The sequence below is a fragment of the Salmo salar genome, chromosome ssa06, assembly GCF_905237065.1.
Source record: "Salmo salar chromosome ssa06, Ssal_v3.1, whole genome shotgun sequence".
In the NCBI taxonomy this organism is placed as follows: Eukaryota; Metazoa; Chordata; class Actinopteri; order Salmoniformes; family Salmonidae; genus Salmo; species Salmo salar.
Window position 1 is genome coordinate 43,054,986 of NC_059447.1, and position 26,776 is coordinate 43,081,761.

At 45.6% G+C, this 26,776-nt stretch overlaps 1 protein-coding gene across 2 annotated transcripts; it reads right to left on the bottom strand.

Moving 5' to 3' along the window:
- On the bottom strand, positions 1-24,536 carry LOC106607508 (F-box/LRR-repeat protein 19). Of its 2 annotated transcripts, XM_014204515.2 has the most exons (11): positions 23,825-24,535; positions 17,688-17,873; positions 9,734-9,877; positions 9,457-9,543; positions 7,311-7,493; positions 6,589-6,621; positions 5,037-6,256; positions 4,640-4,803; positions 4,322-4,483; positions 3,825-4,046; positions 1-3,493 (listed from the first exon to the last, which is right to left on the bottom strand). In XM_014204515.2, the coding sequence occupies exons 2-11, from the start codon at positions 17,856-17,858 to the stop codon at positions 3,336-3,338; spliced, it is 2,544 nt and encodes an 847-aa protein (XP_014059990.2). In that variant the 5' UTR covers positions 17,859-17,873; positions 23,825-24,535; the 3' UTR covers positions 1-3,335. The 2 variants fall into 2 exon arrangements, with proteins under 2 accessions (XP_014059990.2, XP_014059992.2); XM_014204517.2 differs by lacking the exon at positions 6,589-6,621 and having other exon boundaries at positions 23,825-24,536.
- Between the last annotated feature and the right edge of the window lie 2,240 nt (positions 24,537-26,776).

A 26,776-nucleotide genomic window follows, 5' to 3' on the forward strand; every position in this document is an offset into this window, starting at 1 on the left:
TAAAAACCACCCCACTGTCTTTTATTTAGTTAGTCATTTTACAGTAGTCACTCGTAAGTAGCTGCCTTGAGTTTCTCTTTTTCACATCGTTCTACTTTTCTTTCTCATTTTGATCAACACAATGGAAGAAACAATGAACAAATAAACAAGAGCAAAACGAAAATTGATAAAATGCCCCTTCTCAACAAAGCAGGAATTTTGGCAAGAGGTGATGACAACGTTGATCCAGTGCTTCGCTCTGGTACAGTTTGGTAGAGACAAGACTGTACAATCTAGGGGTCAAGTCTGAGTCAACTTGACTAGGCTGGGATGTTGGGATCAGGATGGGGGTGAGAATGACAGATTTGAGTCTGGAATAATTTCCTTATCGACTACCGGATCAATTCCGATGAACCACCACCCGTTTATTTTCTCTGAAAGTGGTTGTCAGTTTAACTTTTGATATGCTTTCTCATGCTAGAACATACTGGATGACAAGGAGTAGTAACAACCCCACATTACTGATGGAAGTAAACATTTTTTGAAAACTGACCCATTGTCTATGAAAATTTAAATATTGATTCAGATGAGTGTGTATGGCAGAAGGCAATTTTCCACCATATATTGGACATTTGCTTCGCTGTAAGCCAAATTGCTATGTGGTAAGCTCAGCTCTGTAAGCAGCATAGCTTAGTGGCAAACAATGACTTTCATCTATGATCTAAAGTAGGACTCAACCTGAGCTAACATTGAAACACACTGGACTACCCAGGTAAATGGTAACTAGCATGGACAGCTAATTAGTCCTATTTTTGAATCAAGTTTGAGGTTCATGATTTGGCTGTTTTTTAATTTGACCTGTTTTAACATTTACCCCTTTCAGGGTAATAAAGCACACTATAGCTCAGTGTTCCCTCCTAAATTGTCTTATGATCGATCAGTTAGTGCAATCTTGGTACCAATGCTTTGTACGCAAGTCTATAAATTCACACAGGAACACTGGAAACGATTTAGAATACACAACTGGGTAAAGATGAAACCAACCTTTTAGGGAAAGGGGGATACCTAGTCAGTTGTACAACAATGCAATGGGACAACTACCATTTGTCTAGTGGCTCAATAGTTACTTGGCAGGTCTCTAGCCCTACATGTACACCCAAAGGAAGCTGATTTGACTTCTAATAATGGTATTGAAACAGAACCGATGAGGATGGAATCACTGAAAGTCTAACAGAATAGTTGAAAGGATATGGAAACACATGATTTAGATGAGAATTACAGATTGAGGCTCAAGACTGTCCACCAACCCGCCTAGAGTTGGTGGGGTTTAGCTCCAGATAGCACACAGCAGCAAGATCCACTGTGGCACTGAAGCACAAATACAGATCAACATGGCTCAGGAAGTGGACAACCGCTATAGAAGGAGGAGAAACAGACAGACAAGGGAAACACTTGACCCAACCTGGCATGGTTGAGTCCAGCATTGCAGGACAAAGTGCTGTCCAGTCCAATACTGAATGAACTGGCCCTATCAGTCCGACAGCTGTTTGAACTGGTCCAATGCATCCCGATTCAGCTGAATACCGTTTACGCATGTCAAATACTGCTTATGTTAATTCAATACAGCTATAAAGTCTTCAATTCCCTCTCAACCAAATTCAATACAGCTTAGGCTCTGGTCTGAACAACCTCCTGTACATTCTGGTCTGAACAACCTCCTGTACATCCTGGTTTCAACCGGTAACATCCATATTAATGATGATAGTTGTTCCTTTTCCTGCTCACCCTGACTGTTGACGTTGGCCTCTGAACTGGATTGAGAGTGGACTGGTTAAAAAAGTTGACTGAATAAAAAAAAAAAATACTGCACTGGATTTGTGATTAGAGTCAAAACCCAGCATGCACAGGGGTAACCCTAATGGAGAAATGATTTGGGGGTTAATGCTGCAACTGAGTCAAACCCTCATCCTACAAGACCTTAAGGTAATGACATTGCGATGCAGGTTGGATGGGCTGGGATGTTCTTGGCTTTGGAAGATAAGCAGCATGTGGACACTGAATATTTCCCCAGAATTGGGTTTTCATGTCAAAGTCCCTCACATCTGAGGCAGAAGTCCAACCAGGGTCAGCCTTAATTTTAATCCCCCCTGCCACGTGGAGCAGCGAGCGCAGTGCATCGGACGGTCTCAGTTTGACAGTTTTCCCAATTCGTACTCAAAACGTGTCAGTCATTCACTTCTAAGTTCGTGCGATCGTGATCTAGACTGAACCAGTCTGCACATATACAAGATAATGTTACATCAGCCAGGCATCGTGAAGCAGGGAATAAAAGGGGCCTTGACGAATCCCAGGTCTGGTATGGAACAGTACGGTAAGCATGGTTCATTGCAGTCGGGCACAGCAAGGTCCAGCTCTCTGCATAATGTACGCACACAGCACAGACGGTGGGCAGCATAAGCTGCAAAAGGGCCATGGCAGCAGAGACAGTGTGATGGGAAGGGCTGTCCAGGGTACAGAGTAGGACAATCAGATTCACAAGGATGGACAGACCCCATAAGAATGGCACGTTGGGCGGGAAGAGGTTGTGGTCGGGGCTAGGAGTTTTGGGCTCTAGTGGCTCTCGGCCATTGAACAGGATATGTAGGACCTTGAATGTCCTTACCCCCCTGAAAGATTGAGGGCAGCACAGAGCTTAGTGGTGAAGGAAACAGACACAGGTCATATCTCCGTCTCTTTCTCGCTCCAATTGTCACATTAACACTGTTTACATCTCTCACACATACTTAAAGACACACACACAAACACCAGCCCAGCATCCGTCTGTACATTAAACGGCTTCTGATGGGGCACAGCCTCTGGCATTGGGTACATTCTTCGTAGTCTGACGCCACGAAATAGGAAATTGATTCGTTCATCAGCTTTTAATTATGGAGTGCAAATGATGCTAGTTGAAGACGGCGGCGCAGTGCAGTGCCTTTACACATGTCAGCTGGATAATGTGTGCCATGGTTGGTGTGAGGGTAGGAGGGAGGTAAGGGGCGGAGAGTGGATAATTTACAGTAAACTACATTTATATACACACACCCATTGTACAGATATTGAATATGTACATGCTGAAACATTTTCAATGATGTCCGTTCACAAACAAGTCAATCCAGAGAAATGTAGGCAAAGGTCTATGGTTCTCTTTCTCTAATCCCCCTTTCTCTTTCGTGGCTCCCACTCCATGTCCTTTTCCCTCAGTGGCTAGCTCACTGCCCACATCGCAGGGTCCCTCTCGTTCGCTTATCTCTCTGTAGTGTGGCGGTGGTTGATGTGGGGGGGGGGGGGTGGTGGGAGGAGGGCGTCGCAGGCCCTTAGCTGTTCTTGAGCAGCACTCTATCGTCAGGGCAAGGGAAGGAGAGGAGCTGACAGACATCGGGGGTGAGCAAGGTGCAGGAGCGCAGGTCAGCGCTCTGTAGGGAGGCACAGCGGCGCAACAGGGGCAGGCACTGCTCCGTCACCTTCACACAGCCTGCGGACAGGAGGAAACAACAGGAGGTTAACAACCAACGGTCAACCTACATAACCACAATGACTGCAACACTTCCATGAGTAGACCTGGTTTAAATATTTGAATCAGGAGCCAGGTTGATATTGTTGGGAAATAAGAGAACAAGTATCTCTGTATGTTGCTACTTTCGCATGATTAAACATCTCAGAGGGAAGAAGAGGTCATTATCTGGAGCAGATCCCCCTGCTCATTAGTGGTCTGAACCTGGAATACTCAAATACACAAAAAAGAAAAAAACAGGGTACCTACCTTGGTGTATTTGGGGCTAGTGAGTCTACTGTGTAGTCTTTACCTGCCAGGTTGAGGTGGGTGAGGCTGTCCTTCAGTGGAGACATGGGGGAGGTCAGTGTGTGGATAGTCTGGTCCGTGATGTTGCCACACTGACTCAGGTCCAGCTTGGTCAAGTGGGGCAGGTAGCGCACCAACAGGCGGGACGTGACATCTGTCAAGTCCAGCCCGGCCAATCGCAGCTCCGTTACGTTCTGGAACCTCCCCCCTCTGCTCTCTCCATGAGCTTTTTGACCAAGAACAAAGCAAAATATGTTACAGGACTTTTAAGATTCAGTCTGTGTGTTTATCATGCTTATGAAGAGTGAGTGGTTGTTCACTTGCAACAACATTCACTGGAAACAAGCATGACAGTACAGTGAAATTAAACAGTACATTACAGCACAGATTGGCATTTGTGATATCAAGTCTATCCAATGAACACAACATGGCATCTTCCCTTCCATAATGTATTGCAGGTTATGGATGGCTAATCAATCATGTGAGTGACTTGTCACTAACCTGTCCGAGTGTCAGTAGGGGGCGCCAGTAGCTCCCTCAGGTGCGAGTCCTTCATGTCTTCTACCCGGCTGAGGTCGAGCAGACGCAGGCAGGGACAAGCAGCCTGACACAGGGCCGACACAGAGGACCAGGGACAGCCCGACACATTCAGCTCCAGGAGACCTGGGAGAGAAAGCGGAAGGCCAGGAGTTAGCGTAATCCCTGAGGCAGACTAGCAATACGGTGACGACAGCCCAACTACAATAAGACACGATCAGGCTATATTGATGGAAAAAATATGTAGTAGGGAGGCAGAGGTGTTGAATGAACACAAGATACCTTGTAGACGGTTGATGAGCCACATGAGCTGCTTCTTCGAGATGTTGGTATAGCCCAGGTTAAGGGAGACTGGTTGCCTGCGGATTATACCACTCAGCATAGGAGGGGTGATGGAGCGCTGCCGGCTGAGGTCAATCTGAGTCCACAATCTCTTATCACAGCACCTGAGAGAGCAAGAGAAAATAAAAGACTGGGATGAGAACAAAAGAAAGTCTGGTCTACTGTACGCCACAAAATTTGAGACACTGCAGTCAATGAATATCCTTTCAGGGATGGTTTTCTATTGTTCTCAACATCAAAGATGCATTTCTTAGTAGTCCAAACAAATGTGTGTTGAACCACGCTCTTCCAGCCCAACCGGATGCTGACCACATCTGAACCTTTTGTCTAGACTTACCACCGGCTCCATGTCCGACAGACCCTCATGCAGACGCACAGCTCCCTCTGGCTGAGGTGCTGGAAGACGCGGAGCCAGACGTCGCGGGGCATCACATGGGAGGAGCCGCTGTCCAGGGGCAGGCAGTGGGGCTCGGGGCAGGCGGGCGGTGGCCGCACCAAGTGCCGCTCCATCTGAACAGGCCGGGGAGGCGAGGGCACAGCAGGGGGGCTGCGTTTCATCATCTGCGAGCGTGGAGCCATCCGGGACGGCTGTGAACGGGGTGAGGCGGCGAGGGCTGACATGCCCCCTGAGGAGTTGCTGCCTGGGCCCAGCAGCCCCCCCCCTCCCCCGTTGGATGTGGTAGTGGCAGTAGAAGCGGAAGAGTTGCTACTGTTCCTCGACGTTGGTTGGGACCCTGTTTGCTTGTTGCTACGGATCTTGTTGCCCTTGTTGCCTTTGCCAGTTCCGTGTCGGTGGTTGGCCACCGAGCCGCCACTGTTGTTGGCGTTCTCCTTCTCCTGAGTCTCCCGGTCCCTCACCCCCGCCCTTGTCCGTCCATTGCGCGTCTCAGAGCCATTGCTGCGCTTACCGGAGAAGCCCTCGGAACCTGGCGAGGGGCCATGGCCGGAGGAAGGTGGAGGCTGAGTGGAGGAGAGAGGGGAGGGTGGAGGCAATGGGGTAGACTTCCGACTCCTCTCCCCGCTCTCCTCGTCATTCCCGTCCGTCGTGAGCCCCTTGCGGCCCCGTGGAGGTCCCTCCCCCCTACGCCGAGGCTTGTCTCCCACAACCTGCTCCTCCACCGCCTCCTCCTCCTCCTCCTTAACACTTCCCTCAGAGTCCTCACTGGCACTGAAGCCCAGCTCCGCCAGCCTCCTGTCCCTCTCCCTGTCCCTTTCCCGGTTGCGCTCCCTTGCACTGTTGCTATAAGCGACGGGTACGGGGGAGGAGGGTTCAGAGCCGCGGCGGCCATCTGAACCGGAAGGCGAGTCAGAGTCGGACTCCGAGTCGGACTCGGAACTAGACGAGCTCGATGAGCTGGACTCGCGGACACGCTCAAGGAGCTGACACATGCGCTTGAAGCGCTCCAATTTCTCGCGGTGGTGTGAGCGCTGGTCCTGGCTGGCCATGGAGGTGGGGGACTGCGTGGAGTTGGAACCCCCTCCGGAACCCTGGCCGCCTCCGGTGGAGGAGTTGGGCCCATTGGACTCTGCGGTCTCTGACACGTTAGGCTTCTGTTTCTGTCATGGGAGGGATAACGTTAGTGAAGAGAGTGACAGAGGAGCATGAACCCTAACCTTTACCATTGAGAAATATAACTAACTCAACTAAGAGATGGATTCAGTCCGTATCCCGGAAGATCCGCGTTATCGCTCGATTGAAATTCTAAGGCAATGTTCCCGAAATCGCGAAGACTGCATTCACGGTAAACACTGCAGATGTCGGCTCAATCAGAAATCACCTTTTTTTTATTTATTTACGGGGATCTACCGCGATACAGATTGAATCTAGCTCTTAGTTACCATATGCTTTATGACGGAGCTTAAAACTTCATCTTCATATGAAGATTTACCTTTTTCAAGCGTTTTTCATGTGCCCCTTTCATCTGAGTGAGAAGGTCAGACAGAGACAAGAGTTGGCAAGCTGCGTTCATAGCAACTGGTCACAACTAGTAGGCCTCTAAGCAACGATACACTGAGTATACAAAACATTAAGGACACCTGCACTTTCCATGACAGACTGACCAGATGAATCCAGGTGAAAGCTATGATCCCTTATTGATGTCACTTGTTAAATCCACTTCAAAATCAGTGTAGATGAAAGGGGGGGAAACAGGTTAAATAAGTCTTTTTAAGCCTTGAGACAATTAAGACATGAATAGTGTGTGTGCCATTCAGAGGGTGAATGGGCAAGACAAAATATTTAAGTGCTTTTGAACGGGGTATGGTACTAGGTACCAGCACCACCGATTTGTGTCAAGAACCGCAGCGCTGCTGGGTTTTTCACAATAGCGTTGATACACACAGTTTCCCATGTGTATCAAGAATGGTCCACGACCCAAAAGACATCCAGCCAACTTGACACAACTGTGGGAAGCATTGGGGTCAACATGGGCCAGCATCCCCGTGGAATGCTTTCTGCCCCTTTTAGAGTCCATGCCCTGACGAATTGAGGCTGTTCTGAGGGCAAAAGGGGGGTATGCAACTCAATATTAAGAAGGTGTTCCTAATGTTTGGTATACTCAGTGTGCATGCTAAATATTTGCATACTGCAACACTGCAAAGATCTTCCAACCTTCTTTTTGGGGCCGCTGTCCTGAGGAAGCTCCTTCTCCTTCTTTCTCTTGTGACCGTCCTGCCGCCCCCCGTCTTCTAAAGAGGGGGGTTTCTTTTTGGTGGGCGGAGGATCGTCCGTTAGCTTCCATCGGCCTACCTCCCCGTTGTCCATCCGCCTCTTCCCTGAGCCATCACCCCCGTCCTGATGTGTGGAGAAAGGGGAAGAGGATTTAAGAATATGTACTGTGTATTCGGAATGTATTCAGACCAATTTCCTTTTTCCACTTTGTTACGTTACAGCCTTATTTTAAAATGTAAAAAAATGTTTTATCCTCAATCTACACATAATCTACCCCATAATGACAATGCGAAAACAGGTTTAGACATTTTGGCAAATTTAAAAAAAGAAAATAACTTCTAATTGAGCTCAGGTGCATCCTGTTTCCACTGATCATCCTTGAGATGTTTCTACAAATTAAATTAATTGAACATGATTTGGAAAGGCACACAAGGTCCCACAGTTGATACTACATGTCAGAGCAAAAACCAAGCCATGAGGTTGAAGGGATTGTCCATAGAGCTTCGAGACAGGATTGTGTCGAGGTACAGATCTGGGGAAGGGACCAAAAAAGATTCTGCAGCATTGAAGGTCCCCAAGAACCCACTGGCCATCATTCTTAAATGGAAGAAGTGTGGAACCACCAAGAATGTTCTTACAGCTGGCCGCCCGGCCAAACTGAGCAATCGGGGGGAGAAGGGCCATGGTCATGGAGGTGACCAAGAACCTGATGGTCACTCTGACAGAGCTCATCTATGGAGATGAGAGAACCTTCCAGAAGGACAACCACATCTGCAGCACTCCACCTTTATAATACAGTGGCCAGACGGAAGCCACTCCTCAGTAAAAGGCACATGACAGCCCGCTTGGAATTTGCCAAAAGGCACCTAAAAGACTCTCAGACCATGAGAAACAAGATTCTCTGGTCTGATGAAACCAAGATTCAACTCTTTGGCCTGAATGCCAAGCGTCACATCTGGAGGAAACCTGGCACCATCCCTATAGTGAAGCATGGTGGTGGCAGCATCATGCTGTGGGGATATTTTTCAGTGGCAGGGACTGGGAGACTAGTCAGGATTGAGGGAAAGATGAACAGAGAAAAGTACGGAGAGATCCTTGGTGAAAACCTGCTCCAGAGCGCTCAGGACCTTGAGACTGGGACGAAGGTTCACATTTCAACAGGACAACGACCCTAAGCGCACAGCCAAGAAAACACAGGAGTGGCTTCGGGACAAGTTTCTGAATGTCCTTGAGTGGCCCAGCCAGAACCCGGACTTGAACCCAATTCAACATCTCTGGAGAGACTTGAAAATAGCTGTGCAGCGACACTCCCCATCCAGCCTGGCAGAGCTTGAGCGGATCTGCAGAGAAGAATGGGAGAAACTCCCCAAATACAGGTGTGCCAAGCTTGTAGCATCATACCTAAGAAGACGAGGCTGTAATCACTGCCAAAAGTGTTTCAACAAAGTACTGAGTAAAGGGTCTGAATACTTATGTAAATGCGATATTTACGTTTTTATTTTTTAATACATTTGCAAAGATTTCTAAAAACCTGTATTTGCTTTGTCATTACAGGGTATTGTGTATAGATTGAAGGGGGAAAAAAACAATGTAATCCATTTTAGAATGAGGCGTACCAAAATGTGGAAAAAGTCAAGGGTTCTGAATACTTTCCAAATGCACTCCATGTAATATTTTACTTAACTTGGCAAGTCAGTTAAGAAGAAATTCTTATTTACAATGACGGCCTAAGAACAGCGGGTTAACTGCCTTGTTCAGGGGTAGAACGACAGATTTGTACCATGGCAGCTCGGGGATTCGATCTAGCAACCTTTCGGTTACTGGCCAAACGCTCCAACCACTAGGCTACCTGCCATCCCTACTATAGCCTACTTCAGTATATGAAATGGGGATAGGGTCAATGAAACACAAAATTATATTCTAATTTAAGAGCTTATTTACACAACGTGTTCCATTCCAAATCAATCCTCCTATCTTATCAACCATTATTGTTTAATCCATACAATCATAGATGTCCTTTGTCACCCTCTGGTTTCGTTTTATCAGCAGAGCCTGACAGACCAGTGTTCCCAGTCACAGTTCTCACCTTACTGGTCTTGCCTTCCTTGTGGCATTTTGGACACTCCCAACAATTCGGAATTTCATCGTTTATGATGCCTTCTGCTTTACCCATCTGTAGGTTGGAGAAAATAAACAACGAAATCACAATCATTCAATCAATAAATGTATGTAACCAATACTAGACAGAGCAGACATTTCACTTAGGACAGTATGAATGGAAGATTGTGTGTGTGAGAGAGAGAGACACACTCTACTTCTCCAGCTATGACAGCCGGCCATACACATGGAGGGTCTGGCCCCACCTTGAGGCAGCTGGGGTGGATGATCTCGTTGCAGATGGTACACTCCATCAGAGAGAGGCTAAACTTCTCTTCTTCTGTGTCCACTGTGTCCTCCTTCCCCGCCTCCCCACACGAGAAGCACACTGCTGTGTGGGGTAACACAGGCTGCAAGGAAGAAAATAAAAACATAACACGTTATATAACCATGTTAAACGATATATACACATTAGGTGTGGAATGTAGGCCTGTATTTATTCAATATAAATCAAATATTGTATGTGCGTAACCAATATAATGTGTATATGTAAATAAATCAAATATTATATATGGGCCCATTCAGGATAGAGGGCTCAGAGTTGGAGCTGTAACTATGTATTCATTCACTATGGATGGTATGTTTATTATGTATCCAAACTGAAAAAAATATTGGACACCTGCTGCTCTTATGAGGACCTAGCTAACTGAGAGTGTGTGGATGAAAGCAAATGCATTAAATTTAGTTTAGCGGTTTTTGGAGTGCTTTTCAGAAGCACAGGGACAGAGCACTGTTTTTATTAGGTTTATTTTCTGTGACACATTACCCCAGTTGTCCAGCTCAACATTTTCATTAACCTGCCAACAGTGGAATTTTGACAGGATCAAAAAAATAAACTGAACTGAGGTGAAAATTACGCACTTATCAAGCCCAAAAAATATGAGGCCAACAGAATCTAGCCTAGATCCATTGACAAATGATTAGGCATTAATATGAGATGAGAGTAGGTCTTAAATCTGCACAGATTCTGTGGATTAGTATCTCCGTAGCCATGCAACCGAATTTCTTTCCTTCCCCACAAGATATGTTTTCTAGACGGATAGCTAGGAGATTAACTGTTCAAAGCAAATTGCTACCCTCCAAAAAAACAAACACCCAAGTAACAATGTGCTCAGTTACCAAGGAAACACATCACATTTCCCACATCTAAGCTACCAGCCATCTATGCCATTTGAGGCATTCGCAAACCAATCAATAAAAAAAAAAGAATCACCCCTTAAATCACTAAAGGCATTCTAACAAGCTTATCCATTTTCATGCAGGGGATGACTACTCTATTTTGATGACAATCACATTATGAAACAGCTTTTTCTAAACCAGAGGGGCCGATTTGCAGCAAACAGTTGACATGTTGTATGTCATACAGTGCCTTCAGAAAGTACACTGCTCTAAAAAATAAAGGGAACACTTAAACAACATAATGTAACTCCAAGTCAATCACACTTCTGTGAAATCAAACTGTCCACTTAGGAAGCAACACATTTCACATGCTGTTGTGCAAATGGAATAGACAACGGGTGTAAATTATAGGCAATTAGTAAGACACCCCCAATAAAGGAGTGGTTCTGCAAGTGGTGACCACAGACCACTTCTCAGTTCCTATGCTTCCTGGCTGATGTTTTGGTCACTTTTGAATGCTGGCGGTGCTTTCACTCTAGTGGTAGCATGAGACGGAGTCTACAACCCACACAAGTGGCTCAGGTAGTGTAGCTCATCCAGGATGGCACATCAATGCAAGCTGTGGCAAGAAGGTTTGCGGTGTATGTCAGCGTAGTGTCCGGAGCATGGAGGCGCTACCAGGAGACAGGCCAGTACATCAGGAGACGTGGAGGAGGCCGTAGGAGGGCAACAACCCAGCAGCAGGACCGCTACCTCCACCTTTGTGCAAGGAGGAGCACTGCCAGAGCCCTGCAAAATGACCTCCAGCAGGCCACAAATGTGCATGTGTCTGCTCAAACAGTCAGAAACAGACTCCATGAGGGTGGTATGAGGGCCCGACGTCCACAGGTGGGGGTTGAGCTTACAGCCCAACACCGTGCAGGACGTTCGGCATTTGCCAGAGAACACCAAGATTGGCAAATTCGCCACTGGCGCCCTGTGCTCTTCACAGATGAAAGCAGGTTCACACTGAGCACATGTGACAGAGTCTGGAGACGCCGTGGAGAACGTTCTGCTGCCTGCAACATCCTCCAGCATGACCGGTTTGGCGGTGGGCCAGTCATGGTGTGGGGTGGCATTTCTTTGGGGGGCCGCACAGCCCTCCATGTGCTCGCCAGAGGTAGCCTGACTGCCATTAGGTACCGAGATGAGATCCTCAGACCCCTTGTGAGACCATATGCTGGTGCGGTTGGCCCTGGGTTCCTCCTAATGCAAGACAATGCTAGACTTCATGTGGCTGGAGTGTGTCAGCAATTCCTGCAAGAGGAAGGCATTGATGCTATGGACTGGCCCGCCCGTTCCCCAGACCTGAATCCAGTTGAGCACATCTGGGACATCATGTCTCGCTCCATCCACCAACGCCACGTTGCACCACACAGTCCAGGAGTTGGCGGATGCTTTAGTCCAGGTCTGGGAGGAGATCCCTCAGGAGACCATCCGCCACCTCATCAGGAGCATGCCCAGGCGTTGTAGGGAGGTCATACAGGCACGTGGAGGCCACACACACTACTGAGCCTCATTTTGACTTGTTTTAAGGACATTACATCAAAGTTGGATCAGCCTGTAGTGTGGTTTTCCACTTTAATTTTGAGTGTGACTCCAAATCCAGACCTCCATGGGTTGATAAATTGGATTTCCATTGATTATTTTTGTGCGATTTTGTTGTCAGCACATTCAACTATGTAAAGAAAAAAGTATTTAATAACATTATTTCATTCATTCAGATCTTGGATGTGTTATTTTAGTGTTCCCTTTATTTTTTTGAGCAGTATATTAATTCCCCTTGACTTCCAAGATTTCTCTCTCACCCATCTACACACAATACAACATAATGAAAAAGTGAAAGCATGTTTTCAGTATAATGTTGCTAATTTATATTACTTTTTCTACATAAATCTAATTTACATAAGTATTGACACCCGAGTCAATAGAAGCACATTTGGCGTCGATTACAGCTTTGAGTCGTCTTGGGTATGTCCGTATCAGCTTTGCACATTCTTCCTTTCAGATTTTCTCAAGCTCTTTTAAATTAGATACATATTAGCGATGAACAGCAATCTTCAAGTCTTTCTACAGATTTTCAAATGGGATTTAAGTCTGGGCTTTGGCTGGGCCACTCAAGGACTTCACATTCTTGTTCTCGAGCCATTCCAGTGTTGCCCAGGTCGTATGCTTGGGGTTATTGTCCTGTTGGAACGTTAATCTTCGCCCCAGTTAAGGTAATTTGCACTCTGAAGCAAGTTCTTATTTGTCTGCATTTGGCTCCACTTATTGTTCCCACCCTTACCAGTCCCTGCCGCTAAAAAGCATCCACATACCATGAGGCTGCCACCACCATGCTTCACGGTAGGTAAGGCGTTAGACAGGTGATGAGCAGTGCCTGGTTTTCTCCAGACATAGCACTTTGCATTCAGACCTAAGAGTAAAGTATTTCTCTCATCAGACAACAGAATATTTTGCCTCATGATCTCAGAGCCTTTTTGCAAACTCCAGGTGTGCCGTCATCTGCCTATTTCTCAGGAGTGGCTTCCGTTTGGCCACTCTCCCATAAAGCCCAGATTGGTGAAGTGCTGTAGAAACTTATTTTTTACTTCATTTTATTTATTTAGCCAGGATTGTCCACTCAGTAACAATTGCCTGCCAATGTTTTCCAGGGAGTCTTGGGTTGGTTCCATAGAATCAATAAAAAAAATATATATACAGCATACCCACTGGCATACATACAAAAGCACATCTAAGACTGCTTTCCTTCTGGCAGGTTCTCCCATCTCATCCAAGGGACATTCTAGTTCTGTCAGAGTGGTCATTGGGTTCTTTGGTCACCTCCCTGACCAAGGTCCTTCTTGCCTGGTTGCTCAGTTTGGTCGGAGGGCCACCTCTAGGCAGAGTCTGGGAAGTTCCATATTTTTGAGACCAACGTGCGCTTGGAAACTTTCAACACACTATAAATTATTTTATACCCTTCCTCAGATATACAGTGGCAAGAAAAAGTATGTGAACCCTTTGGAATTACCTGGATTTCTGCATAAATTGGTCATCAAATTTGATCTGCCTTGTTAAGGGGATAGCGACAGATTTTTACCTTGTCAGCTTAGGGATTTGATCTAGCAACTTTTTGGTTACTGGCCCAACGCTCTAAACACATGGCTATCTGCCGCCCCATCTTCATTTAAGTCACAACAATAGACAGTGTGCTTAAACTAATAACACACAAATTCTTGTATTTTTCTTGTCTATATTGAATACATCATTTAAACATTCACAGTGTAGGTTAGAAAAAGTATGTACGTATTTGAACCCCTAGGCTAATGACTTCTCCAAAAGCTAATTGGAGTCCAATCAATGAGACGTTGGTTAGAGCTGCCTAGCCCTATAAAAAACACTCACAAAGTTTGAGTTTGCTATTCACAAGAAGCATTGCCTGATATGAACCATGCCTCGAACAAAAGATGTCTCAGAAGACCTAAGATTAAGAATTGTTGACTTGCATAACGCTGGAAAGGGTTATAAAAGTATCTCTAAAAGCCTTGATTTGATTTTCATCAGTCCACGATAGGACAAATTGTCTAAATGGATAAAGTTAAGCACTGTTGCTACTCCCTAGGAGTGGCCGTCCTGCAAAGATGACTGCAAGAGCACAGCGCAGAATGCTCAATGAGGTTAAGAAGAATCCTAGTTCACACCAGACATCCAAGAATGTTGCTGAACTGAAACAGTTTTGTAAAGAGGAATGGTCCAAAATTCTTCCTGACCTTTGTGCAGGTCTGATCCGCAACTACTGAAAATGTTTGGTTGAGGTTATTGCTGCCAAAAGGAGGGTCAACAAGTTATTAAAATCCAAGGGTTCAAACTTTTTCTTGCCACTGTATGCCTCATTACAATTCTATCTCGGAGATCTACAGACAGTTCCTCAGATTTCATGGTAGTTTCTGCTCCGACATGCACTGTAAACTGTGGGACCTTATATTAGGACAGGTGTTTTTCTAAATCATGTCCAAACAATTTAATTGGCCACAGGTGGAGTCCAATCAAGTTGTAGTGACATCAAGGATGATCAAAGGAAATGCACCTGGGCTCAATTTGGAGTGTGAAATGGGTGTGCATATTTATGTAAATCAAGGAGTATGAATATTTTCTGAAGGTACTGTAACTGTAGTCAATGGGTTATGTCAATCAATTGTGTACCATAAATAACATGAGTTTATATTCCAGTCTAAACTGTGGTTTCTGTTTAGATGGGATCTCAATGAGTGTGAGGGATATGCCAAAAGCTCGTCCTTTCACATTCGGGAAAAGATGCGGGTCAAAACATGTTAGCAGTGTATGTGGAGACTCCCTTCTTCACATGTTTATTGTTTGGCAGGGTGGAGGGTTTGTGTAACAGAAAAAACAACCTTAACTTCAGTCTTGCGTGGATAAATTACAATATGTGTTACCGAGGTTAATTAGGCTATGTAATGTGCTCTATATACCAGATGCCAATCAAATATCATTATACATTGAAAACGACAGAAGCAAGTATACCGTCCATTCGGAAAGTATTCAGACCCCTTTTTCCACATTTTGAAACGTTACAACCTTATTCTAAAATGTATTCAATTGTTTTTCCCCCTCCCTAAATCTACACACAATACCCCATATTGACAAAGCAAATACAGGTTTTTTGAATTTTTTTCAAATGTATAAATAAACGGAAATAACATATACATACGAATTCAGACCCGTTACTCAGTACTTTGTTGAAGCACCTTTGGCAGCGATTACAGCATCGCGTCTTCTTGGGTATGACGCACAAGCTTGGCACACCTGTATTTGGGGAGTTTCTCACATTCTACTCTCAAGCGCTGTCAGGTTGGATGGGAAGCGTCGCTGCACAGCCATTTTCACATCTCTCCAGAGAAGTTAGATCGGGTTCAAGTCCGGGCTCTGGCTGGGCCACTCAAGGATATGCAGAGACATGTCCCAAAGCCACTCATGCGTTGTCTTGACTGTGTGCTTATGGTCGTTGTCCTATTGGAAGGTGAACCGTCGTCCCAGTCTGAGGTCCTGAGCGCTCTGGAGCAGGTTTTCATCAAGGATCTCTCTGTACTTTGCTCCGTTCATCTTTCCCTCGATCCCAACTAGTCTCCCAGTCCCTGCTGCTGAAAAACATCCCCACAGCATGATGCTGCCACCACCATGCTTCACCATCGGGATGGTGCCAGGTTTCCTCCAGATGTGACACTTGACATTCAGGCCAAAGAGTTGAATCTTGTTTCTCATGGTCAGAGTCTTTAGGTGCCTTTTGGCAAACTCCAAGCGGGCTTTCATGTGCCTTTTACTGAGGAGTGGCTTCAGTCTGGCCACTCTATCATAAAGGCCTTATTGGTGGAGTGCTGCATAGATGGTTGTCCTTCTGGAAGGTTCTCCCATCTCCACATAGGAACTCTGGAGCTCTGTCAGAGTAGCCATCGCGTTCTTGGTCACCTACCTGACCATGGCCCTTCTCCCCCGATTGCTCGGTTTGGCCGGGCAGCCAGCTCTAGGAGTCTTGGGGTTAGAAGGATTACTTAATCCTATCCCAGGTATTCCTTAAAGAGGTGGGGTTTCAGGTGTCTCCGGAAGGTGGTGATTGACTCCGCTGTCCTGGCGTCATTATGAGGCATTGTGTGTAGATTGGATTAAATAAATAAAAAAATCATTAACGATTTAGAATAAGGCTGTAACGTAACAATGTGGAAAAAGGGATCTGAATACTTTCCTAATGCACTGTATGTACTGTGCATGTTCCAAAAATTATTGTCAGATGTTACAGCCTATCTAGAAAATGATTTCACCCCATGCTTCCTGAAGCACCTCCCACAAGATGGATTGGCTTGATGGGTGTAACCGATGTGAAATGGCTAGTTAGTTAGCGGTGGTGCGCGCAAATAGCGTTTCAATCGGGTGATGTCACTCGCTCTGAGACCTGAAGTAGTTGTTCCCCTTGCTTTGCAAGGGCCGCGGCTTTTGTGGCGCGATGGGTAACGATGCTTCGTGGGTGTCAGATGTTGATGTGTGCAGAGGGTCCCTGGTTCAAGCCCAGGTTGGGGCGAGGAGAGGGACGGAAGCTATACTGTTACATGAGCACTTCTTACGTACCATACAGTCAAGCTGCTCCCACAACAGCTCAAGTTGAGATCCGGTGACTGCGCTGGCTACTCCATTATAGACAGAATACCAGCTGACTGCTTCTTCCCCAAATAGTTCTTGCATAGTTTGGAGCTGTGCTTTGGGTCATTGTCCTGTAGTAGGAGGAAATTGGCTCCAATTAAGCGCCGTCCACAGGGTATGGCATGGTGTTCCAAATGGAGTGATAGCCTTCCCTCTTCAAGATCCCTTTAACCCTTTACAAATCTCCCACTTTACCACCACCAAAGCACCCCCAGACCATCACATTGCCTCCAGCATCTTTTGATTTTGTCTGCGTCTCACGAATGTTCTTCACTGTGATCCGAACACCTCAAACTTAGATTTGTCTGTCCATAACACTTTTTTTCCCCCCCAATTTTCCTCTGTTCAGTTTCTGTGTTCTTTTGCCCATCTTAATCTTTTTATTGGCCAGTCTGAGATATGGCTTTTCCTTTGCAACTCTGCCTAGAAGGCCAGCATCCTGGAGTCGCCTCTTCACTGTTGACATTGAGACTGGTGTTTTGCGTGTACTATTTAATGAAGCTGCCAGTTGTGATTTTATTGCGATGTTAAAACATATTGTTTACCATATGTCTACGGCAGAGGGACAAGAGAGAGCCATGAGATGTTTTGATCAGTCATGGAAATAAAAACTTGCTGAAAACAAATTGGCTGCCTATTTAAAAAGAAGATGGAGAACAAACTATGAAGGAAAAATACTGGAATTTTGGTGCAGGTACAGCCAACTAGCGCAAAAATAATATTGTAAAAACCCTACAACCTCAAAAATAATATCCTAATATGTAACTATATCGATTTCTCCCCCCATCACTAGTGTGTGTTCTAACTTACCGCTGTGCACTGTCGGAGCAGACAGGACTGCTTCATCCTTCCAGGCCCGCCAAACTTTTTCATGTCCTTGCAGAAGTGGCACTCGCCGCACTCGGTCCGCATGCAGGCCTGACAGCGCCGGCACCGCGTCCGCCGCCGCCGTGCCCCTCCCAGAGCCTTACTGCCTGACATCCCCTCTGCAGTCAACTGGGGAGAGGAGAGAAACAGGTCAATACAAATGTATACTAGATGCCAACAGCCAGACCTCCTCTCTGGAGAGAAAAAAAGAGATACAGGTAAACACAAATGTACACAGCGCATTCGGAAAATATTCAGACCCCCATTTTATTACGTTACAATCTTATTCTAAAACTAAAAAAAGTTACATCTTCACAGAAAACAGAAATACCTTATTTACTTAAGTATTCAGAACCTTTGCTATGAGACTTGAAATTGAGCTCAGGTGCATCCTGTTTCCCTTGATCATCCTTGAGTACCTAAAGGACTCTAGGACCATGAGAAACAAGATTCTCTAGCCTGATGAAACCAAGATTGAACTCTGAATGCCAAGTGTCATTTCTGGAGGAAACCTGGTACCATCCCTATGGCGAAGCATGGTGGTGGCAGCATCATCCTGTAGGGATGTTTTTCAGCGGCAGGGACTGGGAGACTAGTCAAGAACGAGGGAAAGATGAACACAGCCAAGTACAGAGAGATCCTTGGTGAAACCCTGCACCAGATCACTCAGGACCTGAGACTGGGGCGAATGTTCACCTTCCAACAGGACAATGACCCTAAGCACACAGCCAAGAAAACACAGGAGTGGCTTCGGGACAATTTTCTGAATGTCCTTGAGTGGCCCAGCCAAAGGCAGGACTTGAGCCCGAACGAACATCTCTGGAAAGACCTTAAAATAGCTGTGCAGCAACGCTCCCCATCCAAACTGGCAGAGCTTGAGATGATCTGCGGATGGGAGAAACTCCCCAAAAACAGGTGTGCCAATCTTGTATCGTCATACCCAAGAAGACTCGAGGCTTTAATCGCTGCCAAAAGTGCTTCAACAAAGTACTGAAAAATGTAATATTTCAGTTTTCATTTTTTTTATAAATTAGCAAAAATATCTAAAACCTGTTTATGCTTTGTCATTAAGGCTATTGTGTGTAGATTGATGACAGGGAAAAACTATTTTATCAATTTTAGGATAAAGCTTTAATGTAACAAAATGTAGAAAAGGTGAAGGGGGTCTGAATACTTTCCAAATGCACTGTACATAAGATAGTCCTATGCACTACATATACAGCTACAGCCTATACCATATGCACATACTGTCTGACATTGCCTCTGCAGTTAACTGAGGAGAGAGGTCAACAAACTTTACATGCACTACAGTCAACTGGAAAACGGGAGACAATTAACATCCGGACATCCATTCTGCAGTAACTGAAGAAAATTAGACAGGTTAGCACAAAAATACACTGCAAATACAGATAAGCACCACAATCTGAAAATCCCCTCATGTCATATGGGAGAGAGGACAAACAGTTCATGAACATACACAAACCGGGGTGTTCTCCAAAGAGAGGATAGAGAAAGAAGTAAAGAGATAAGGGACAAGAGCTTATTCAGTGAACAGACTGAACACGCATGCCAGTGCATTCATAGACATTTAAGAGAGAGAGAAAGACTGACAGTGCAAACACTAGTGAGCAACAGGAGGCCAGTCTGCTCTCTAGACTACTCCTCAGACATACACCATAAGTGCTGACAAGCTATAACTATAGCATATGCTCCTTACCCCCATGTTATCAAATACAACAGGGCAAATACTGTTGGGAGTGTATGGAATCTCTGCATTCCATGGCCTCTAATGAAAATAGGATTGGTTTACTCTTAGCCTAAGCCCATGTGACAGGCCCCAAGCTAGTTGCATAACTTGGAAGACAAAGCCTTGGGAACTTACTTCTTGTACAAACAAATCTCGCCCCGCCCCTTCTCTCTAGCAACTAACACAGGTGATCCTACATTTCCTCAAAACGGCCAGGATCAAAGAGCCCGTGGCTAAGGCCCTGGGTCGTCTCTTCTGTAAAACAATAATGTGGTTCCTGCCTAGAACTAGAGACTGGTCAGGAAGATCATTATTGCATCATGAGTGACTGAGGACGTTGAGGGGTAAGGGGAGGTTCAAATTGCATTGCGTGGGCAACTAAACAGATATTTTAGCCTGAGAGAATAGGCTTTGAAATATCTAATGGTCCTATGATTCATCATTCGATCGTGGACATATTTTTACAATCTCAGATTTTGAGTAACTGCGTTTCAAATTAAGTGCTCACTGATGGCACAAACTCTGTCTCTGTGGACCTTCAGCCAGTGCATGAACTGCATTAGGCTACCATTTCTCCTGTTTTTAGAACCTTTAAAAAAGAGGCCAAGTTTAATGTTGGTGCCACAATCTCTGGATGGTACTTTAAGGCATAGTGCTCATTTAAAACCCTATAGGAAACAGAACTGTACAGGCCTATCTACTCCACAATTACACGAGGGTTTGGCATATTTTGCCTGTTACAGGTAATACACAACGATAACTGATTCTCTTCGGAAATAATTCAAAAGTATTTTTTAGACTTCGGTGGATATTTCCAAAAATAATTTTACCTACAGGGGGCATTGCGGCATGCAGTGTCTGGATTTGAAAGACCAGCCATTCAATGGATGCATGTCATCTGCTCCCGTCCAGCATGACCTTCGCTAGCACAGACTGGAATATGTTCCGGGATTCCTCCGATGTCATTGAGGAGTACACCACATCAGTCACCGGCTTCATTAATAAGTGCATCGACGACATCGTCCCCACAGTGACAGTACATACATTTCCAACCAGAAGCCATGGATTACAGGCAACGTCCGCACTGAGCGAAAGGCTACAGCTGCTGCTTTCAAAAAGCAGGACACTAATCCGGACGCTTATAAGAAATCCCACTACGACCTCCGACGAGTCATGAAACAGGGAAATCGTCAATACAGGACTAAGATCGAACGCTACTTCACCAGCTCTGATGCTCGTCAGATGTGGCAGGGCTTTTAAACTATCACGGATTACAAAGGGAAATGCAGCCGTGAGCTGCCCAGTGGTGCGAGCCTACCAGACGAGCTAAATGCCTTGTATGCTCGCTTTGAAGCAAGCAACACTGAACCATGCATGAGAGCACCAGCTGTTCCGGACGACTGTGTGAGCTCTTCTGTAGCTGTTGTGAGTAAGACATTCAAAACAGGTTAACATTCAAGGCCCAGCTGGCAAGTGTCTTCACTGAAATGTTGAACCTCTCCCTGACCCAGTCTGTTATACTTACATGTTTCAAGCAGACCACCATAGTCCCTGTGCCCAAGAACACCAAGGTAACCTCTCTAAATGACTATCCCCATAGTACTCACATCTGTAGCCATAAAATGCTTTGACAGGCTCGTCATGGCTCACTCCAATTCGCAGGCCTCCCCAACAGATCCACATATGACAATCTCTATAGCAACCCACACTGCCCTCTCCCACCTGGACAAGAGGAACACATATGTGAGAATGCTGTTCATTGACTACAGCTCAGCGTTCAACACCATAGTGCCCACCAAACTCATTATTAAGCTAAGGACCCTGGGACTAAACACCTCCCCCTGCAACTGGATCCTGGAATTCTTGATGGGCCACCCCCAGGTGGTGAGGGTAGGCAACAACATATCCGCCAAGCTGACCCTCAACACGGGGGCCCCTCAGGGGTGCATGCTTAGTCCCCATCTGTACTCCCTGTTTACCCATGACTGTGTAGCCACACACGACTTCAGAACCATCATTAAGTTTGCTGACGACACAACAATGGTAGGCCTGATCACCGACAGTAATGAGAAAGCTTATAGGGAGGAGGTCTGAGACCTGGCAGTATGATGCATAGACAACAACCTCTCCCTCAAAGTCAGCAAGATAAAGGAGCTGATTGTGGACTACAGGAAACAGAGGGCCGAGCTCATCCCCATTCACGTCAACAGGGCTGTAGTGGAACGGGTTGAAAGCTTCAAGTTTCTCGGTTTCCACATCTCTAAGGATCTATCATGGTCGACACACACCAACAGTCGCAAAGAGGGAACGACAACGCCTCTTCCCCCTCAGGAGGCTGAAAAGATTTGGCATGGGCGCTAAGATCCTCAAAGTTCTACAACTGCACCATTGAGAGCATCTTGACTGGCTGCATCACCGCTTGGTATGGCAACTGCTTGGCACCTGTCTGCAAGGCGCTACAGAGGGTGATGCATCCAGCCCATTACATGACTGGGGCCAAGCTCCCTGCCATCCAGGACCTCTATACCAGGCAGTGTCAGAGGAAGGCCCTCCAAATTCTCAAAGACTCCAGCCACCCAAGTAATTGTCTGTTCTCTCTGCTATGGCACAGCAAGCGGTACCACTGCACCAAGTCTGGAACCAACAGAACCCCGAACAGCTTCTACCCCAAGCCATAAGACTGCTAAATAGTTCATCACATATGCATCTGCTACTGTTTATTATCTATCCTGTTGCCTAGTCACTCTATCTCTAGTTATATGAACATATATATACACACCTCAATTACCTTGTACCCCTGCACATCAACTCGTTACTGGTACCCCGTGTATACAGCCAAGTTAACGTTACTTATTGGGTATCTTATTACTTTTCTATTATTTCTATACTTTCTATGTCTCTGCAATGCCACTGTTAGTCTACACCTGTTGTTTATGAAGCATGTGACAAATAAAATTATATTTGATATCATATCAGATGTGTAGTAGGGTTGGGCCATATTTGAGAAGACCTCTTCAACAATATGCTACTCCAAATATTGCAATATCCAAAAATCGTTTGGGCTGTAATGACTAAATCATTCCAGACTGTTCAATTTGTGTGCTTATTTACAATATTAGTCGCATTCTCATTAAATTATCTCTGTTAATTAATTTGGACTTCATTTTTTACATATTGATACAGCCTAACTGATAAAACTGCACAGTTTTGATTTGTAAAGACCAAAGAGTATATATAGTCTTGCACTTCCTGATATATCATCGTCAAATATCACGATATACGATATAATCATATATCAGCCCAACCCTAAATTGTAGGCTATACTTTGCATGAAGTAATGTAGATAAACAGATGTGTATGGAATATAATGAGACAGAGTAATGCACTGACACCTAGCTAGCTGGCTTGGGGGGTGAAAAGCAGAGATGAGAATAATATAGGATGTTATAAATTAGAGCCAAACATGGACCAAGTGTATCAGTCTCTCTCCATCTCACACAAAGAGGGGCTAAGGAGAGAGGGTAAGGAAGGACAGAGGCGTGATATTGCAGAAACTGAACTGAGATAGACGTTAGTACCAGCCAGGCTCTCGTGAAATCAAAACAGTCATTTGTGTGCCTCCCTAGAGGAGAGGAACCTTTGCCAATTAAGCCAAGTCATTAAATGGATGTGTTATAGTGCAGTAAACTTACATCCAGCGACTTGTTTTATAGACAATAATTCAGTAAATACTGGGGTTTGATTAATGAGATGGCAAGAAATAATTCAACCAAGTCTTGGTGTTGCTAGCTGCTGTGGCAAGCAAGCTTGTTAGCCTGCTTCCTAACAACCACAACAAGCATTTACTTAGCACACAAATCATATATTGATAAAACATGCTTGTAATTTTTCATAGCAATGTTGTTTGTTGGGAGGTACTTGTCCATTCTGTAAGGATACATGGCTGCCCACATTATGGCCTGTAGCGCAAGATTGAATTGGATGACTAGCTAACGTTAGCTAGCTACAATGAAGATGCGCAGCCAATAACTTAGCAGCTAACATTAGCTAGCTAACCAGTGTGGCTGCTTTACTGGCTACTGTACGTAGTTAGTTCACTACATGTTGTGTAGTGAAGATGCTGTACATGAATAACATTGAAAAAAATGCATTGTTATATCAATGAATAAAATGATCAATTGATTACACACAGTCCTCCGTCATCTCTCCTCCATTCGCTTCCCTGCAATGTTCTTCCTCTTTCATATTGCTCAGCATCTTGCAAAAATAATGTAGTAGATACCTGATCACATTGAATATGTGAGTTTAGTGGTAAACTGTTATAATTACTAACCTCTTGGTATCGAGTCGCATACTCCTTGGTCGCGCATTAGAAATAATATTATTAGCCAACAGTTAGCTAGCTAGCTAGGTTTGATATTAGCTGTTAGGGGATCGCTTCCTTGTTTCTTTCTCCTGTAGCCTTTCTTGCTGATTCTGGGTCCCGTATGGCACGTTCACATGCGTTCCATGTTGTTACAGTAATAATGGTAGCTAGAAAGATAACTAGATTTATCCTTCTTGTCGGTCTACTCTAGATTAGGCAGAGATGTAAAGGGTTGCCGAATGGGTATGTAACAATACATTTCAAGACGCAACACATAGCGTTTTTTGTGCCATTCACTCCATTCTTTGACCCCTATCCCTGTTTCTTGGTCTCTCAAACGTCTTCCAACGTGTTCTTGAGGTCTTCAAAACACGCAAAATGGCACATGATTTCGAGAGAGAACGTTTTGTTAAAAAATATCTTCTTTCGCAGCTTAAATGTCTGCTGCGGGTTTCCCTATAAATTCCAGTCAAAATGAAAGAGAAAATCTGAATAGACGGATGAGCGTGGCTATTGTTCTCGTTTTCTATTGTGTGATTCTTGTTTTGTGGTTTTTTTATTAGCTCGTCAGCAACCTTGCTACTTTAATCCGAATACACGTTTAATCGTCCGTATGCTATTGGTAAGATATGTGGCCATCGTTCTCCATTTTTGTCTAGAAAAAAATTAATTAATAAATAAATATAGTAAATAAAATATGGGGAGGAAAAATATTGCCGCGCCTCCCTTTCAAGACGTCAGGAGTGAAGCCTATGGAATTGTGGGATTTGTAGTATAAAGAGTGTAGAACCAACCAAGCTCTAACTGTCCCACTAAAAGGCTGTAAAGGAAGCCTTGTTGGACATTCAAATAGTCAGTAAACATCTGTATGTATTCTATTGAGGATTGTGGGCATTTTCTTTCTGTGTATAAAATATCCACAAACAAAAAGTCTGTGATGAAACTGTACATAAAAAAAGGTGAAGAGACAGAAGGGTAGATTACATTTACATTACATTTACATTTAAGTCATTTAGCAGACGCTCTTATCCAGAGCAACTTACAAATTGGTGCATTCACCTTATGATATCCAGTGGAACAACCACTTTACAATAGTGCATCTAAATCTTTTAAGGGGGGGGGTTAGAAGGATTACTTTATCCTATCCTAGGTATTCCTTAAAGAGGTGGGGTTTCAGGTGTCTCCGGAAGGTGGTGATTGACTCCGCTGTCCTGGCGTCGTGAGGGAGCTTGTTCCACCATTGGGGTGCCTGAGCAGCGAACAGTTTTGACTGGGCTGAGCGGGAACTGTGCTTCCTCAGAGGTAGGGGGGCCAGCAGGCCAGAGGTGGATGAACGCAGTGCCCTTGTTTGGGTGTAGGGCCTGATCAGAGCCTGAAGGTATGGAGGTGCCGTTCCCTTCACAGCTCCGTAGCCAATCACCATGGTCTTGTAGCGGATGTGAGCTTCAACTGGAAGCCAGTGGAGAGAGCGGAGGAGCGGGGTGACGTGAGAGAACTTGGGAAGGTTGAACACCAGACGGGCTGCGGCGTTCTGGATGAGTTGTAGGGGTTTAATGGCACAGGCAGGGAGCCCAGCCAACAGCGAGTTGCAGTAATCCAGACGGGAGATGACAAGTGCCTGGATTAGGACCTGCGCCGCTTCCTGTGTGAGGCAGGGTCGTACTCTGCGAATGTTGTAGAACATGAACCTACAGGATCGGGTCACCGCCTTGATGTTAGTGGAGAACGACAGGGTGTTGTCCAGGATCACGCCAAGGTTCTTAGCACTCTGGGAGGAGGACACAAGGGAGTTGTCAACCGTGATGGCGAGATCATGGAACGGGCAGTCCTTCCCCGGGAGGAAGAGCAGCTCCGTCTTGCCGAGGTTCAGCTTGAGCTGGTGATCCGTCATCCACACTGATATGTCTGACAGACATGCAGAGATGCGATTCGCCGCCTGGTTATCAGAAGGGGGGAAAGGAGAAGATTAATTGTGTGTCGTCTGCATAGCAATGATAGGAGAGACCATGTGAGGATATGACAGAGCCAAGTGACTTGGTGTATAGCGAGAATAGGAGAGGGCCTAGAACAGAGCCCTGGGGGACACCAGTGGTGAGAGCGCATGGTGCGGAGACAGATTCTCGCCACGCCACCTGGTAGGAGCGACCTGTCAGGTAGGACGCAATCCAAGCGTGGGCCGCGCCGGGAGATGCCCAACTCGGAGAGGGTGGAGAGGAGGATCTGATGGTTCACAGTATCAAAGGCAGCAGATAGGTCTAGAAGGATGAGAGCAGAGGAGAGAGAGTTAGCTTTAGCAGTGCGGAGAGCCTCCGTGACACAGAGAAGAGCAGTCTCAGTTGAATGCCCAGTCTTGAAACCTGACTGATTAGGATCAAGAAGGTCATTCTGAGAGAGATAGCAGGAGAGCTGGCCAAGGACGGCACGTTCAAGAGTTTTGGAGAGAAAAGAAAGAAGGGATACTGGTCTGTAGTTGTTGACATCGGAGGGATCGAGTGTAGGTTTTTTCAGAAGGGGTGCAACTCTCGCTCTCTTGAAGACGGAAGGGACGTAGCCAGCGGTCAAGGATGAGTTGATGAGCGAGGTGAGGAAGGGGAGAAGGTCTCCGGAAATGGTCTGGAGAAGAGAGGAGGGGATAGGGTCAAGTGGGCAGGTTGTTGGGTGGCCGGCCGTCACAAGACGCGAGATTTCATCTGGATAGAGAGGGGAGAAAGAGGTCAAAGCACAGGGTAGGGCAGTGTGAGCAGGACCAGCGGTGTCGTTTGACTTAGCAAACGAGGATCGGATATCGTCAACCTTCTTTTCAAAATGGTTAACGAAGTCATCCGCAGAGAGGGGGGGGGAGGGGGAGGAGGATTCAGGAGGGAGGAGAAGGTAGCAAAAAGCTTCCTAGGGTTAGAGGCAGATGCTTGGAATTTAGAG